The 15,691-nt window shown below is 42.0% G+C and overlaps 1 protein-coding gene across 4 annotated transcripts in view; it reads right to left on the bottom strand.

Annotated features, from left to right (window-relative positions):
* LOC132407620 (tubulin beta chain-like) overlaps positions 1-15,691 on the bottom strand; it is a 54,121-nt gene that overhangs the window by 7,678 nt on the left and 30,752 nt on the right. For 2 of the 4 annotated variants that reach the window (XM_059994394.1, XM_059994395.1), the window contains exon 2: positions 13,620-13,728. The exons of the other annotated variants lie outside the window; for them this stretch is intronic. In XM_059994394.1, coding sequence (XP_059850377.1) covers positions 13,620-13,728 — 109 coding nt within the window. The remainder of the gene's footprint in view (positions 1-13,619; positions 13,729-15,691) is intronic. 4 annotated transcript variants of the gene reach the window in all.

Genomic DNA, 15,691 nt, shown 5'->3' with positions numbered 1-15,691 from the left:
TCTAGAGTAATTCAGGACTGTTTTTGATTATGTCAATCACATCAGTCAACAGCTATGCACAGATAACCACTGCACAAACACTGTTTAGAGATACACACTACCCAAAGAACTGAGCTGTATAGACTGGAGAATGTTGACCAATTTGGTTCCCCTCAATGTGCCTGTTAACCAGTACAAAATGATTTCCACATATATTATGTAAATAAATCCTTATTCTTCCCCTAAGCTGCACAACACTTCATTTTAAGGAAGCTCAGCCAGGCATTTATCTCCGTCAGTTATCCATCTATTACAGACGGTTAGCATAACAGATATCTAGTTCTATTCAAGTGGAGATGGTTGGCTGTGCCTATTTCTGATCTTTCAGGTACAATAGCATCAGGTTATCATAGCCAGCAACTCAAGTCAAGACAGATTCAGTGATCAAAGATACCAGTAAAGGCTTTCCAGGACATCGGAGATGTCTTCCTGCTTCAAAGAACAGGGTCTCTCTTCCTGCTACAGTGATGCTGCCCTCATCTGCATCTCCTCCATTACCTAGTCATCTGCACTTACTCCATCTTCCCACTGCCTTAACAGGGATGGAGTTCCTCTAGTCCCCACTTACTATCACATGAGTTTCCACATCCAGTGCCTCATTCTCTACAGCTTCCAGCATCTTCAATGGAACCCTACTACCAAATATGTCTTTAACCTTCTCCACCCGCCCACCACTCTCAGCTGTCCACCTTTGTCCATTCCCACTAACCTCCCTCCTGGCACACATCCCTACAAGTGACAGAAATGCTACACCTGCTCATTCACCTCCTCCCTCATCTCCATTCAGGATCCCAAATTGTCCTTCCAGGTGAGCAATACTTCACCTGTGAATCTGTTGGGGTCGTCTATTGTATCTGGTGCTGCCACTCCAGCCTCCTTTACACTGGTGAGACCCTGCGCAAATTGGGGACCCACTTTGTCAATCAACCGCAAAAAGCAGAATTTCCCTGTGGCCAACCATTTTAATTCCTATCCCTATTCCTGCCAGTTATGGCACTCTCTTCTGCCACAATCAAGCCATTGTCAGGCTGGAGGAGCAACACCTCATTTTCCATCTAGGTAGCCTCCAAGCCTGATGGCATAAATATCGATTTGTCCAACTTCTGGTAATTTCTTCTTCCCCAGCCCCCCCTTCCCTCTTCTTCTATTCCCTACTCTGGCCTCCTACCTCTTCTCCTCACCCGCCAATCACCACCCCCTGGTGCTTCTCCTCCTCCCTTTCTCCCATGGTCCAAGCTCCTCTCCAATCAGATATATTCTCCAGCCCTTTGCCTCTTCCGCCCATCGCTTCCCAGCTTCTTATTTCATCCATCAACTCCACCCAACTTGGCTTTACCCATCATCAATTCCATAGATGCTGCCTGACCTGCTGAATTTATCCAGTATTTTATATGTGTTGTCTCACCTATCACCTTCTAGCTTGTCTTTCTTCTCCTTCCCCTGCCTTCTTATTCTGGAATCTTTCCCCTTCCTTTCCAGTCCTCATGAAGGGTCTTGGCCCAAAACGTCGATTGTTTATTCATTTGCGTAGATGCTGCCTGACCTGCTGAGTTCATCCAGCATTTTGTGTGTGTTGCTATCTCTCCCACATCATTTTCTAATGATCTGATATCCACTCTCGTGGAGTTGGATTTCCAGCATCTGCAGAATCTCTTGTATTTACAAAGTTTTGTAACATTAGCTGGAATTCAGTTAGTAATGGGTAAACCTCCTTAATTTTGACATTTCAGACCACCACGTTAGCCATATCAGTGTCCATGAAGGTGGTACGGACTATTGCAGATTCTTCCTTGGAGATCCTTAATCACAGATGTTGTGAGAGCAAGCAATGCTCCATGATGAACAGTGAAGTTGGAAATCTATACTCTGAAGCACAACGTAGTAAACTTCTTCACCAAAGTTATATGCACTGCAACTAATAGATGTATCAACACCTGATTCTACGCAAGCATCATTCTTCCCAGAGAAGTAGAATTCACCTGGTAATAGCCTGCTGCGATGGAGGTTGAAATGCAACATTTGTTTTGGGAATCTGATGTTGAGTGACACCTGACTCCGGAAATAGTCACTATCTGAGCACTGTCATAGCAAGAGATATCTAGGTGACAGGGGAAATGGTTCAAAAACATTCTCAAAGCCTCCTGGAAATGGCAGAACCCTTTGGACTCATGGAAATCTTTTGCCTGTGACTGCACAAAAGGAATTCAGGATGCCACCAGGAGCTAGTCCATTGTTAGGGCACAGAAGTCCAGATAAAACAGCAGAAGGTTCATACCCCTGCTTACTCAACCTTTTGTCACATGTGAGGCAGAGTTTTTGTGTCACGACACTGCCCTCATTAGTCTCCCCAGATCCACTCGAACCAAGTCATCCTCAACTCTGAGGGACCGCTCGATAAGAAATTTAGACACCAGAGCTTTCCATCCAATGAACTACACAATCTGATTCTTTGTTCAGTGTCATCATTCCCCCTCACAAGCTGCAACAGCTCCTACATAGCCCTCCAATTTTCTATCATCCATGTGCCTGTGTAAGTTTCCTAAATGCCTCTAATGTATCTGCCTCTGCTACCACCCTTCAGAGGGTTCCACACACCCACCACTCTCTGTGTAAAGAACTTACCTTTGATATCCCCCTCCATATTTTCCTCTAATCACCTTAAAATTATGTCCCCTGATATAAAGTCTCTAGCTGTCCACGTGATCAATGTATTTTATTATTTTGTACATACAGTCAAGTCACTGCTCATCCTCCTTCACTCCAGAGAGAAAAGCACTAGCTTGCTCAGCCTGTTTTCAGAAGGCATACCCTCTAGTCCAGCCAGCCAGCACCCTGGTAAATCTCCTCTACACCTTCTCTAAAGCTTCCACATCCTTCCTATAATTCAGCAACTGGAACTGAACACAATATTGCAATCTGACCAGGGTTTTATAAAGCTGCAGCATTACCTCATGCTCTTGAACTCAATCCTCCAAAATGAAGGCCATCACACCATACACCTTTATTACAACCAAATCAACTTGCACAACAACTTCGAGAGATCTCTGGACATGGACCCCAAGGTCCCTCTGTTCCTCCACACTGCCAAGGATTCTGCTGTCAACCCTGTATCCTGCCTTCAAATTCGACCTTCTGAAGTGAATCACTTTGCACTTTCTCAGGTTGAACTTCATCTGCCACTCCTCAACTCAGATCTGCATCGTTAATGTCCTGCTGCAACCCACAACAACCCACCACACTATCCACAAATACACCAACCTTTATGTCATCTGCAAACTTACTAATCCAGTTTTTCACCTCGCCATCCAAATCATTTATAAAAATCACAAAGAATAGATGTCCCTGAACAAATCCCTATGGAACACCACTGGTTACTCACCTCCAAGCAGAATGCACTTGATCTACAATTGTTCTGCCGTCTATTGGCAAGCCAATTCTGTAGCCCCACAGACAAGTTTCTCTGGATCCATAGCTCCGGACTTTATGAATGACTTTATGAATACCATGGGGAATTCTGTCAAACACCTTACTGAAGTCCACATACATTACAACCACTGCTCTACTATTATCACTGTAATTTGTCACATCCTCAAACAATTCAATCAGGCTCATGAGGCATGACCTGTCCCTCACAAAGGCATCCTGACTATCCTTAATCAGACTATACTTCTCCAAATGCTTATAAATCCTGTCCCTAAGAATCTTCTCCAATAATTTGCCCAAGACTGAAGTAAGACTCACTGGTCTATAATTCCCAGGATTACCCCTACTCCCTTTCTTCAACAAAGGGACAACATTTGCCACCCTCCAAGCATCTAATACTACTCTTGTGGTCAGTGAAGATGCAAAGATCATAGCTATAGATGTAGCAATCTCTTTCCTTTCTTCCAGTGGTAACCAAAGGTATATCCCATCTGGCCCTGGGGACTTAGTTATCCTAATGTTTTTCAAAAGTTCCTGCACATACTTTTTCTTACATGTTCCAGCATATTAGTCTGTTTTATGCTATCCTACAAACATCAAGGTCCTTCACACTGGTGAGCACTGAAGCAAAGTATTCACTGAGGACCTCGCATCTCTTCTGACTCCAGGCATGTTTCCTCCTCTACCCTTGATCAGTCCTGCCCTCACTGTAGCCATCACATACATGTTGCATGCCTTGGGCTTTCCTTATTCCTATTTATCAAGACCTTCTCATTCTCCCTAGTCCATTCTTCAACTTCTTCCTGGCTACCTTGTAACTCTCTAGAGCCCTGTCTGATCCATGTTTCCTAAACCTTAAGTAAGCTTCTTTCTTCTACTCGACTAGATGTTCCACCACGGTTCCTTAATCCTAACAGCCTGTCTCAATTGGAACAGATCTATCCAAAATCCCCTGCAAGTGCTCACTGAACAACCTCCACATTTCTGTTGCACATTTCACTGACTACATCCATTCCCGATTTACACTCCCAAGTTCCTGTCCAAAAGCATCATAATTCTCCCTCCCCCAATCAAATATTTTCCATACCGTCTGCTCCTATCCATTTCCAAGGCAATAGTAAAGTTTACAGAGTTTTGGTCACTGTCTCCAAAATGCCCTCCCACTAAGAGAGCTGACACCTGATATAGTTCATTATTCAGCACCAAATCCAGCATGGTCTCTCCTCTACATATTGAGCTGAGAATCCTTCCCGGACAAACCTAACAAAATCTGCCCCATGTAAACCTTTTACACTAAGGAGGTGTCAATCAATATTAGGGAAGTTGAATCATCTATGACATCATGTTATTTTTGCACCTCTCCAAAAATCTGCTTGCCATCTGTTCTTCAGTGTCTATTGCTTTTGAGTGTCTACAGAATGCTCCCTCTCTGTTTCTTACTTCCACCCATACTGACAATCAATAGATAATCCCTCCATGCAGTCCTTCCTTTCTGCAGCTGTGATACTGTCCCTGAGTAGTCATGGTGGGGGGGGGGGGGGGGGGGTTTCAATATGCAGGTAAACTGGGAAAATCAGGCTGGTGCTGGATCCCAAGAAAGTGAGTTTATAGAATGCCTAAGAAATGGCTTTTTAGAATACCTTGTGGTTGAGCCCACTTGGGAAAAGGCAATTCTGCATCGAGTGTGTTTTAATGAACCAGATTTGATTTGAATTTAAGGTACAGGAACCCTCACAAGGCAGAGATCATAATATGATAGCATTCACCAGCAGTTTGAGAAAAAGATAAATATCATATGTATTAGTATTATGATGGAGTAAAGGGAATTTTCAGAGGTATGAGATGAGCCAGCCAAAGTTGATTGGAAGGAGACACTAGCAGAACTGATGGCAGAACAGCAATGGCTGGAGCTTCTGAGAACAATTCAGAAGGTGCAAGATGGATACATCCTAAAGAAGAAAAAATATTCTAAAGGGAGAATGAGGCTATCATGGCAGGCAAGCGAAATCAAAGACAGCATAAAGGCAAAAGAGAGGGTACATGATATAGCAAAAATTGGTGGGAAAACTGGTAAGCTGTTAAAAACCAACAGAAGGCAACAAAAATGCACTAAGAAGAGAAAAGCTGAAATATGAAGGCAAGCTAGCCAGCAATACAGTATACCAAAAGTTTTTTCCAGATATATAAAGAGTAAAAGAGAGGTGAGTGGAATTTGTACCTCTGGAAGATGATGTAGTAAGTGGCAGACGAGCTTAATAAGTATTTTGCGTTAGTCTTCACTGTGGAAGACATGAGCAGTATACCAGATATTCAAGGGTGTGAGGGGATAGAGGTGAGTGTAGTTGCTATTACTAAGGAGAAAGTGCCAGAGAAGCTGAAGAGTCTGAAGGTAGATAAGTCACCTGGATGAGATGGACTATGCCCCAGAGCTCTTAAAGAGGTAGATGAAAAGATTGTGGAGACATTAGCAGTGTTCTTTCAAGAATCACTAGATTCTGTAATGGTTCCAGGGGACCAGAAAATTGCACTGTCACTCCACTCTTTAAGAAGGGATGGATGCCAAAGAAAGGGAATTATAGGCCAGTTAGCCTGACTTCAGTCGTTGGGAATATGTTGGAGTCCATTATTAAAGATGAGGTTTTGGAGGGGCATGATAAAGTAGGCCAAAGTCAGAATGGTTTCCTTAAGAGGAAATAATGCCTGACAAATTTGCTGGAATTCTTTGAGATAACAGGCAAAGGAGAGTCAGTAGATGTTTACTTAGATCTTAAGAAGGCCTTTACAAAGTGCTGAACCTGAGGCTGCAAAACAAAATAAAAGCCCGTGGTATTACAGGAAAGACACTTGCATGGATAGAAGATCAGCTGACTGGCAGGAGGCAGATAAATAAATAGCAATAAGTAATTTACATGAATAACAAGATAAATGAGTCCTTAAATGAGTGTAGTTATCCCCTTTTGTTCAAGAGCCAGTCTTGAACCTGGTGGTGCAAGTCCTGAGGTACCTGTCCCTTCTTTCTGATGGCAGCAGCAAGAAAAGAGCATGGACTGGATGGTGAGGATCTTTGATGATGAATGCTGCTTTTCTATGGCAACATTTTATGTAGATGTGCTCATTGATTGGGAGGGTTTCACTCATGATATACTCGGCCAAATCCACTACCTTGTGTAGGATTTTCCACTCAAAGGCATTGGCATTCCCCTACCAGGTCATAATGCAGCTAGTCAGCACACTTTCCACCACCCATCAATAGAAGTTTGCCAAGATTTTTGACGACATGTTAATGCTAAATTTCTGTAGACTCCTGAGGAAGTAGAGGCACTGTCATCCTTTCTTCGCAATTATATGATGAGTTCAGGACAGGTTCTCTGAAATAATGACATCCAGGAATTTAAAGTTACTAACCCTCTCCACCTCTGATCCTCCAATGATTACTGGCTCATGGATCTCTGGTTTCCTTCTCCTGAAGTCTACAATCAGTTCCTTGTTCTATTGACATTGACTGAGAGACTGTTGTTATTACCAAAGTCACTGAATCAGTGGCGAAGAAGGCAAATGCAATGTTAGCATTAATTTCAAGAGGACAAGAGTATAGAAGCAAGGATAACACTGAGGCTTTATAAAGCATTCGTCAAACCGCTCTTGGAAAATGGTAAGCAGTTTGGGCTGCTTTTCTAAGTAAGTATGTGCTTGTGCTTTCATTGGAGAGGGTCCAAGGAGGGTTTTGAGAGTGATCCTGAGTGTGAAAAGCATTTGATGGCTCCAGGCCTGTAATTGCTGGAGTTCAGAAGATGAGGGTTAATCTCATTGAAACCTGTCAAACATTGAAAACCTGGACAGAGTGGAAGTGGAAGTGATGTTTCCTATAGTGAGTGAGTCTGGTACCAGAGGGCGCAGCCTCAGAACAGAGGGATGTCCCCTTAGAACAGAGACAAGAACATATTTCTTTAGCTAGGGGGTGGTGAATTTGTGGAATTCCTTGCCACAGGTGGCTGTGGAGGCCAAGTCATTGGGTATATTTAAAGCAGTGGTTGATTAGAAAGAGCATCAAAGGTGCAGGTAGAAGACAGGAGAATGTGGTTGAGAGGGATAATAAATTATCCATGATGGAATGGCTGAGCAGACTCGATGGGCCAAATGGCTTAATCCTGCTTCTATGTCTTATAGTCCACTGAATCACCCATCACAACTGCACTCCTCTTCTCCCCCTTCCCTTCAGAGCTAGAGCCATGGTCAGTGTCAGGCACCTGGTTGCTGCAGCGTTCTCTCGTTTTCCCCAACACCACGCAAAGCCTGTTAATGAGGAGAACTCTGCTCTGTCCGTCTATTCTGTTTTTCCCACCCTGACATACCCCCAGCTACCTGCCTCCCATAACTAATGGTTGACTACCTGTCTGTGGGTCTTATCTGTCTCCACATTCTCTCAGAGCTGTGGCTTGTCCAGCTGCAGCTCCACTTTCCTAACGTGGTCTGTCAGGAGCTGCAGCTGGGTAGTCTGGAGGTCTCCAAGAATTCCCATGTCTGACATGACCCTGGACCCATCCTCACTACACTAGCTAGGCACTACCAGACAAAGAAAGAAAGAAACTTCCCAGAAATTTACCTTAGCCCTCACCTCTTCTCACCGAAGCACCTTTGAGCCAAAGCCTCAAACTCTCCATTCTGACACGGGCCCACTCACACAATGGTCACTTCCACAGTGACTGCTCCGCTTAAACCTGACTTCTTTTCACTGGTCCTCGACTACCCTGTGATCTGAAGCACACAGTATGTCCCGACTGGCCCTGCTAGCATTTTTTAGGACTGAGATAAGGAGACTGTCCCTCCCAGAGAGTGATGTGAACCTATATAATTCCCTACCACAGAAAGCAGTTGATGCCAAATAATTAAATAAATCCAAAAAGGAGTTGGATATTTTTCTAAGGACCAGGAAATCAAGGGAAATGCAGAGAAAGCTGGAACAGGGTATGGAATTCAGATGATCAGCCACAATCACTTTGAAGGAGTGCGGCAGAAGAGGGATCTGGGAACGCAGATACATAATTCCTTGGAAGTGTAATCACAGGTAGGTAGCGTTATAAAGAGAGCCTTTGGCATATTGGCCTTCATAAATCAAAGTATTGTGTTACAGGAGCTATGTTGAAGTTATATAAGACCACGGTGAAGCCTAATTTAGAGTATTGTGTGCAGTTCTGGTCACCTATCTAGAGGGAAGGTATCAATAAGACTACCAGTACAGAGGAAATTTACAAGGATGTTGCCAGATTTGAATACCTGAGTTATAGGAAAAGAATGAATGGGTTAGGACTAGAGTCTAGGTGAGGAGAACAAGAGCAGATCTGATAGAGGTATACAAAATTATGAGGGGTATGGATAGGGTAAATGTAAGCATACTTTTAAAATAAAGGTTGGGTGAGATTTTCTAGAGGTCATGGGTTAAGGGGAACCTGAGGGTGTGCTTCCTCACTCAGAGTTGTTGGCCTTCACCTGGTTTTATTTTCTGTGTTTAATATTATTCATTAAAGTCATCACAGCTCTCATCCTTACCCCAAAACTTCACTGAAATCCCACCCAACCTCATATGTCGTGTGGTTACACAAATTGCATGTACTGAATACTGAGGCCCCTAACTCCTGAACTGCACCCAAGTTAGAAAAATGGAGCTATGTCCTGTGCCCTAAAAGGACAATCTAACCAGACCTGTTCATAACCATTCCATAAGTGATGGAAAGAATCAACAATCAAGTAGTACCCACTATTAACCAGTAATGTGACTACCAAAGTGAATTTGAATTCAGACTAGACCCCTCACAGTCAGTACAAACATGGCTTGCCTGTAATAAAATTGTAATGTAATGTGACAACAGCTGGTTTCCAAAGATAAGGCATGAATGCCTGCCTTTGACACTGAAGAATAACTTGAGGAAGGACAACCAAAAGTTGCTGCAAAATATAAAACACAGGGTATCAAGATGGAAAGTGGAGGCATATCCTGTCTAAAAATTAAAGCTATTAACACCTGAAGATCAATTATCTCATCCAAATAATCATTGCTCATGGCCGCCTTTATATTAGTCAGTCACTAATAATTACACACAGTTCAGCACAATTTCCAATTCCCTAGATAATGAAACATGCAGAAAATAGTGGACAACCATTTAGCTTTAATTGAAGTGTGGCAAGTAACAATCACACCACTCAGGCAATAACCATTTCTAACAAGGTGTGTTCAACAACTCAAAGCTTTTTTGAATGGCACCATTCACACCTGAAGCTTCCCTCAGAGGAAGGTACCACATCCACATTTCTCTATATCCTGACAGCAGCTTACCTTCATAAAAATAAATCAATATTCTGGAACAGCAACACTGAGGAAGCTTGATATTTATCTTTCCTTAGCACCTTGTGACTACAGATGAGCTCCAGCAATGCCGAATGACTCATTAGTATAATCATGACAACACTTTACATAGGCACACCACTACAGAGATGGACTGATAAAAGCCATACTTGTGGAAATACCACCGACTCCAACACCATCACACTAAGCACGGGGGCCCCCCAGGGTTGTGTGCTCAGTCCACTGCTGTTCACTCTGCTGACCCATGACTGTGCTGCAACACACAGCTCGAACCACATTATCAAGTTCCTCGATGACACAACCATTTTGGGTCTCATCAGCAAGAACGACGAATCAGCTTACAGAGAGGAGGTGCAGCGCTAATAGACTGGTGCAGAACCACCAACCTGTCTCTGAATGTGAACAAAACAAAAGAGATGGTTGTTGACTTCAGGAGGGCACAGAGCGACCACTCCCCGCTGAACATCGACGGCTCGTCGGTAGAGATCGTTAGCAGCACCAAATTTCTTGGTGTTCACCTGGCAGAGAATCTCACCTGGTCCCTCAACACCAGCTCCGTAGCAAAGAAGGCCCAGCAGCGTCTCTACTTTCTGCGAAGGCTGAGGAAAGTCCATCTCCCACCCCTCATCCTCACCACATTCTACATGAGTTGTATTGAGAGCATCCTGAGCAGCTGCATCACTGCCTGGTTCGGAAATTGCACCATCTTGGATTGCAAGACCCTGCAGCAGATAGTGAGGTCAGCTGAGAAGATCATTGGGGTTTCTCTTCCTGCCATCACTTACATGTACACTACACACTGCATCCAGAAAGCAAGCAGCATTATGAAGGACCCCATGCACCCCTCATACAAACTCTTCTCCCTCCTGCCATCTGGGAAAAGGCTCCGAAGCATTTGGGCTCTCACGACCAGACTATGTAACAGTTTCTTCCCCCAAGCTATCAGACTCCTCAATAACCAGAGCCTGGACTGACACCTTGCCCTATGTCATGTTTATTATTTATTGTAATGCCTGCACTGTTTTGTGCACTTTATGCAGTCCTGGGTAGGTCTGTGGTCTAGTGTAGTTGTTGTGTGTTGTTGATGTTCTTTTTTCTCTGTGTTGTTTTTTATGTAGTTCAGTCAAGTTTTTGTACTGTGTCATGTAACACCATGGTCCTGAAAAGCGTTGTCTCATTTTTACTAAGTACCGTACCAGCAGTTATGGTCGAAATGACAATAAAAGTGACTTGACTTGACTTGACTCCTGCAGCATCTCCATTTGCATATGTGTCAGTATTCTTTCAAAACTACTGGATTAAAGTCTGGCAACTCACAACATAGACCTTAGGAGGTCAAGTGAGCCCATTGCTGTCTTCTCAAGAGCAACTTCAGATGGTTATAAACATCACCAAATCTCATGTCCAGAAGACAAAATTAATAAATCACATTCTTATATTGATAAAGCAAAGATTTGTACTCATAGTATATATGACTGAAGATTAAGGAATTGAATATCCCAAGTGATGTTCTGTCCGCATGGTGTGGTCTTGTCATTAACCTTCTTTTTGGTGCTGCTTGATTATACATAAAGTGGTGGCCATGAGATTTATTGTCTAGGCTAGTCCCCTTGGGCAGCTCCTCTTGCGATGGTCTATGTCAAAGACAAAAACTGCTTCAATTCCAACAAAAGGAGAGTTGCTGCAACTTTTACAGGTCTGGGGATTCCTTGCCTTCTTGCAGGAGATCTTTAAAGAATAGAATGATAATTTGAACAAACCATCTCACTCTATGTTTCTGTATGGATTCCCAGTTGGAAGTGTTTCAATCAACACAATCAAGAAACTCTAGGCATCCAGACCAATTCCATATGCTCCTCAATTCTGGGCAGTGACAAGCCAAGGATTCCTAAAAATCAATGTGAATATATCGCTATCTTTTCAAGACTGAGAATTTCCTTGATCCTGGCACCTGGAAGACTTGGAAGGGACCATTTAGGTAGTCGGGTTTTCCTGTGCTGGCTATCCTAGAATTTTTTGGGAGGTATTGTCAGAACAATGTAGGATAGTCTACAGAGTGAAAACAGTTGTGGAAGGAATGAATGAAGGCTGGTAGTTATTTGAGCAGGCTGGTTTCCTCTAAGCTTTGTGAGTGTTGTTGAAGCTACACTTATTTGGTTAAATGAAGCATTCTCCATCGCTGTCCCAACTGGTGCCCTGTAATGGAAAGGTTTTGAGTTGATAGGAAACAAGTTACTTAATGAAGGACACATAGCTGCTGATCAGATCCTGTAGCTATGAAACACAATTTGCTTCCTGAAAGGTATATTGGAAACAAATTCAAGGATATTGGTATGGGGAATGGATAGACTACAGGGTAAAAGCAAGTGGACAGAACTGACAATTGCTCATTGCAGAGAATCTTTGAGGGTCCAATGGCCACACTTCTTGTTGCAACATTTTTATGAAAGGAAGGCTAAACACCAGGAGGAATCTTTACCACCCTTTCTCAAACAGCAATAGTAACATTAATAAACATTAACAAATCTCTTGGTCTCTACACCATCATAGATATTTCTTTCATTCCTATCACCCTCTCTTCCCTGCCACAGGTGAGAATATCTTTGATTTCCAAATGTAATTTTTAATGGAACGTTAATTCTGTTTCTCTCTCCACAAATGTTGGCTAACAGGCTAAGCATTTACTGTCTTTTGGTTTTTCAAGATATCTGTAACTTGTATATTTGGTTAGGATAGAAGACTAGAAGCATAATTAAATTTGAAGGGTTTTAAACTTTACTTTTGAACCCACTTGTGAGGCAACCCATGTCTGAGACTGAAGCTGTGTAAATAGGCAATCACATTCCTGCAGGGTTAGGATATGTAGGGGTTTCAGGGGATTATCCTACATTAGCAGTCCAAGCTCTAAGGTTGCAATGATATTGGGATATGGAGCTTATGCATAAAATGGGAGAGATTCAATGAAGATTGAATCTCCATTGCTCAAAGTCTCAGCTAGGGTCAATTGATCTGGGACTATGATGCAATGAGTGGAGGCCCAAGCTCTCTAAATGTGGAGTTGGAATACAGTACAAGTAAGTAAACGTCAGGAAAATATATGTTCTCCAGTAGCAGGTGATCCTAAAGTCTGATTGTACATGTGTTTCTCATCAAACTTAACCTGTAATGGAAGCCTCCAACTGGGACTCATTGCATGTACAGAACATTACTGCCTTACATACTGATTTCAGTAGACATCACTGAGTATTCATTTCTCTACTCACCAGAGTGGCAGTGAGAAGGGGCAGGGAAGATGGCAAAACAACAGTCAAAGGAAGAAAAAATGCCCCCAAATTGTTTGTCTTCTGGTGATGTCTTCTGCACTTGTTTGAACTTGGATATGTTCTTATTGGTTTGTGCTTCCATTCAAAATACAGATAATTAAATAAATTATCAGAAGGTATTTCTGTACTTCCCGCTTTGTATTAGTTACTAAAAGCCCCCTGATTTTGGATTGTTATTGCAAGGGGAGAGACTTTAATACCTGACATCACTTTATGAATCAAATGTTAAAAATAATGTTGAATTCTGAGGGTGTTTGATCAAATGCACAAAATTCCTAAGGAGATTATCTCCCTTTGTCCTGAAGTACCAGGTTGTACCATTCTTATTGTTATTGGCAGCAGAGTTTTTTTAAAGTTCTAAACAATTCTAGAAGTGTAAAAGGTGGAATTGATCACAGAATGTGATGTAGGGAGCAATCACCATTCTTATTCATATTATATAACCTAAAATATGTAAATATGCCAATTAATACCTGTAGCCTCATTATAATAGACATTAATTCTCTCCAGCTGGAGATCACTGTCTCCATGGTAGGTTCCAGTAGGATCGATGCCATGCTCATCACTAATAACTTCCCAGAACTAAAATAAAATATAAAGTCATTGTTAACATATGTAAATGAGTAAGGCATGTTTAAGAGAACTAGATCTAGAATGTATGGAGACTATCATTAATTGGAGATAATTCATCCCTGATCCCTGAGCTTTTTACACTTCTAAGGTGGTACATTCTTAACAGAGCCCACTTGAGCTAATGAAAAAACTTGTGTATTGTTAAATTTTGAAATAAGATATACAAGTTAAATACAGGTGAGTCACACGTAAGTGAGTACACCGTTAAGTATTTGCTTATCTAACTAGAAGACTTAGACCACAACACTAGCTTCATTAAGCAAACAATTTTGAAAATGGTCAAATGTATTCTGAAAGATAAAATAGATTGAAGGGCTTTCTTTATCAAAACCAACTTCCTAAAAAACTAACAAGTAACAATGTACAACGATGTCTCAATTTTACAGTGCGGGCAAAAGCAACTGAAAAGACACTCGGTCTTCAGGAGAAAAATATCATAGTCCACTTGAATACATGGGTCAGGGAAGGATTGGTGTAAATGGGTGATTGATGATGGCACGGACACAGTGGACTGAGGGGTTTGGTTCCATGCAGACACCAACTGGAGAATCTCTTCGCTTACTCTCTACCAACCCGATCGGCTCACGAGTTATGAACTCCTTTCCTCAGTACACCCATGGAAAAAGAAATTAAAAAATGAGAACACAGGGAAATTCTTCAGTTGATGGAACCATACTTAGAAAAAAGAAATACGAATGTAGCTGTTGATCACCAATTCTATGACTGTAGATGTTCCTGATGGCAGCATCTTGAATCCAATTATTTATATCTGCTTTATCATTTGTCTTCAATCTATCGTAGTCAAAAGTAAGAGCATTGGCCATTGATTGCAGCACTTAGCCCATACCTAAATGCAACAGGACCTACATATGAGAATCAGCTTTAACTGACATATGTCATGAAATTTGCTGTTTTGTGGCAGCAGTAGAGTGTAATACATTACGTAAAATACACAGTGCCTATAAAAAGTATTCCTGCCCCCAGAAGTTTTCATGTTTTATTGTTTTATGACATTGAATCACAGTGGATTTAATTTGGCTTTTTTGACTCTTTCGTGTCAAAATGAAAACAAATCTCAACAAAATGATCTAAATTAATTACAAATATAAACACAAAATAATTGATTGCATAGGTATTCACCCTCTTTAGTGTGACACACCAAATCATCACTGGTGCAGCCAATTGGTTTTAGAAGACACATAATTAGTTAAATGGAGATCAGCTGTGTGTAGTCGAGGTGTTTCAATTGATTTTAGTAAATATACACCTGTATCTGGATGGTCCAACTACGGGCGAGTCAGTATCCTGGCAAAAACTACACCATGAAAACAAAAGAACACTCCAAGTAACACCATGGAAAGGTCATTGAAAAGCACAAGTCAGGAGATGGATACAAGAAAATTTCCAAGTCACTGAAACTCCTTGGAGTACAGTTAAGTCAATCATCAAGAAATGCAAAGAATATGATACAACTGTAAATCTCCCTAGAGCAGGACATCCTCAAAAACTGAGTGACCGTGCAAGAAGGGAACCAGTAAGGAAGGCCACCAAGAGACCTGTGACAGCTCTGGAGAAGTTACAAGCTTCAGTGGCTGAGATGGGAGAGACTGAGCACACAAAAACTGTTGCCTGGGTGTTTCACCAGTTGCAGCTTTATGGGAAAGTGGCAAAGAGAACGCCACTGTTGGAAAAAAAATCTCACATGAAATCTTAGCTAGAGTTTGCCAGAGGTATGCAGGAGACTCTGAACTCAGCTGGAAGAAGCTTCTATGGTTTGATGAAACCAAAATTGAGCTTTTTGGTCATCGCTATGTTTGGTGTAAGCCAAACATGATCAAAATCACATCATCTCTACTGTGTGAAACACGGTGGTGGCTGCATCATGCTGTGGGAATACTTCATTGTAGCAGGC

Source organism: Hypanus sabinus, chromosome 18 (assembly GCF_030144855.1).
Source record: "Hypanus sabinus isolate sHypSab1 chromosome 18, sHypSab1.hap1, whole genome shotgun sequence".
NCBI lineage: Eukaryota > Metazoa > Chordata > Chondrichthyes > Myliobatiformes > Dasyatidae > Hypanus > Hypanus sabinus.
This window is presented reverse-complemented; position numbering and strand designations above follow the sequence as displayed.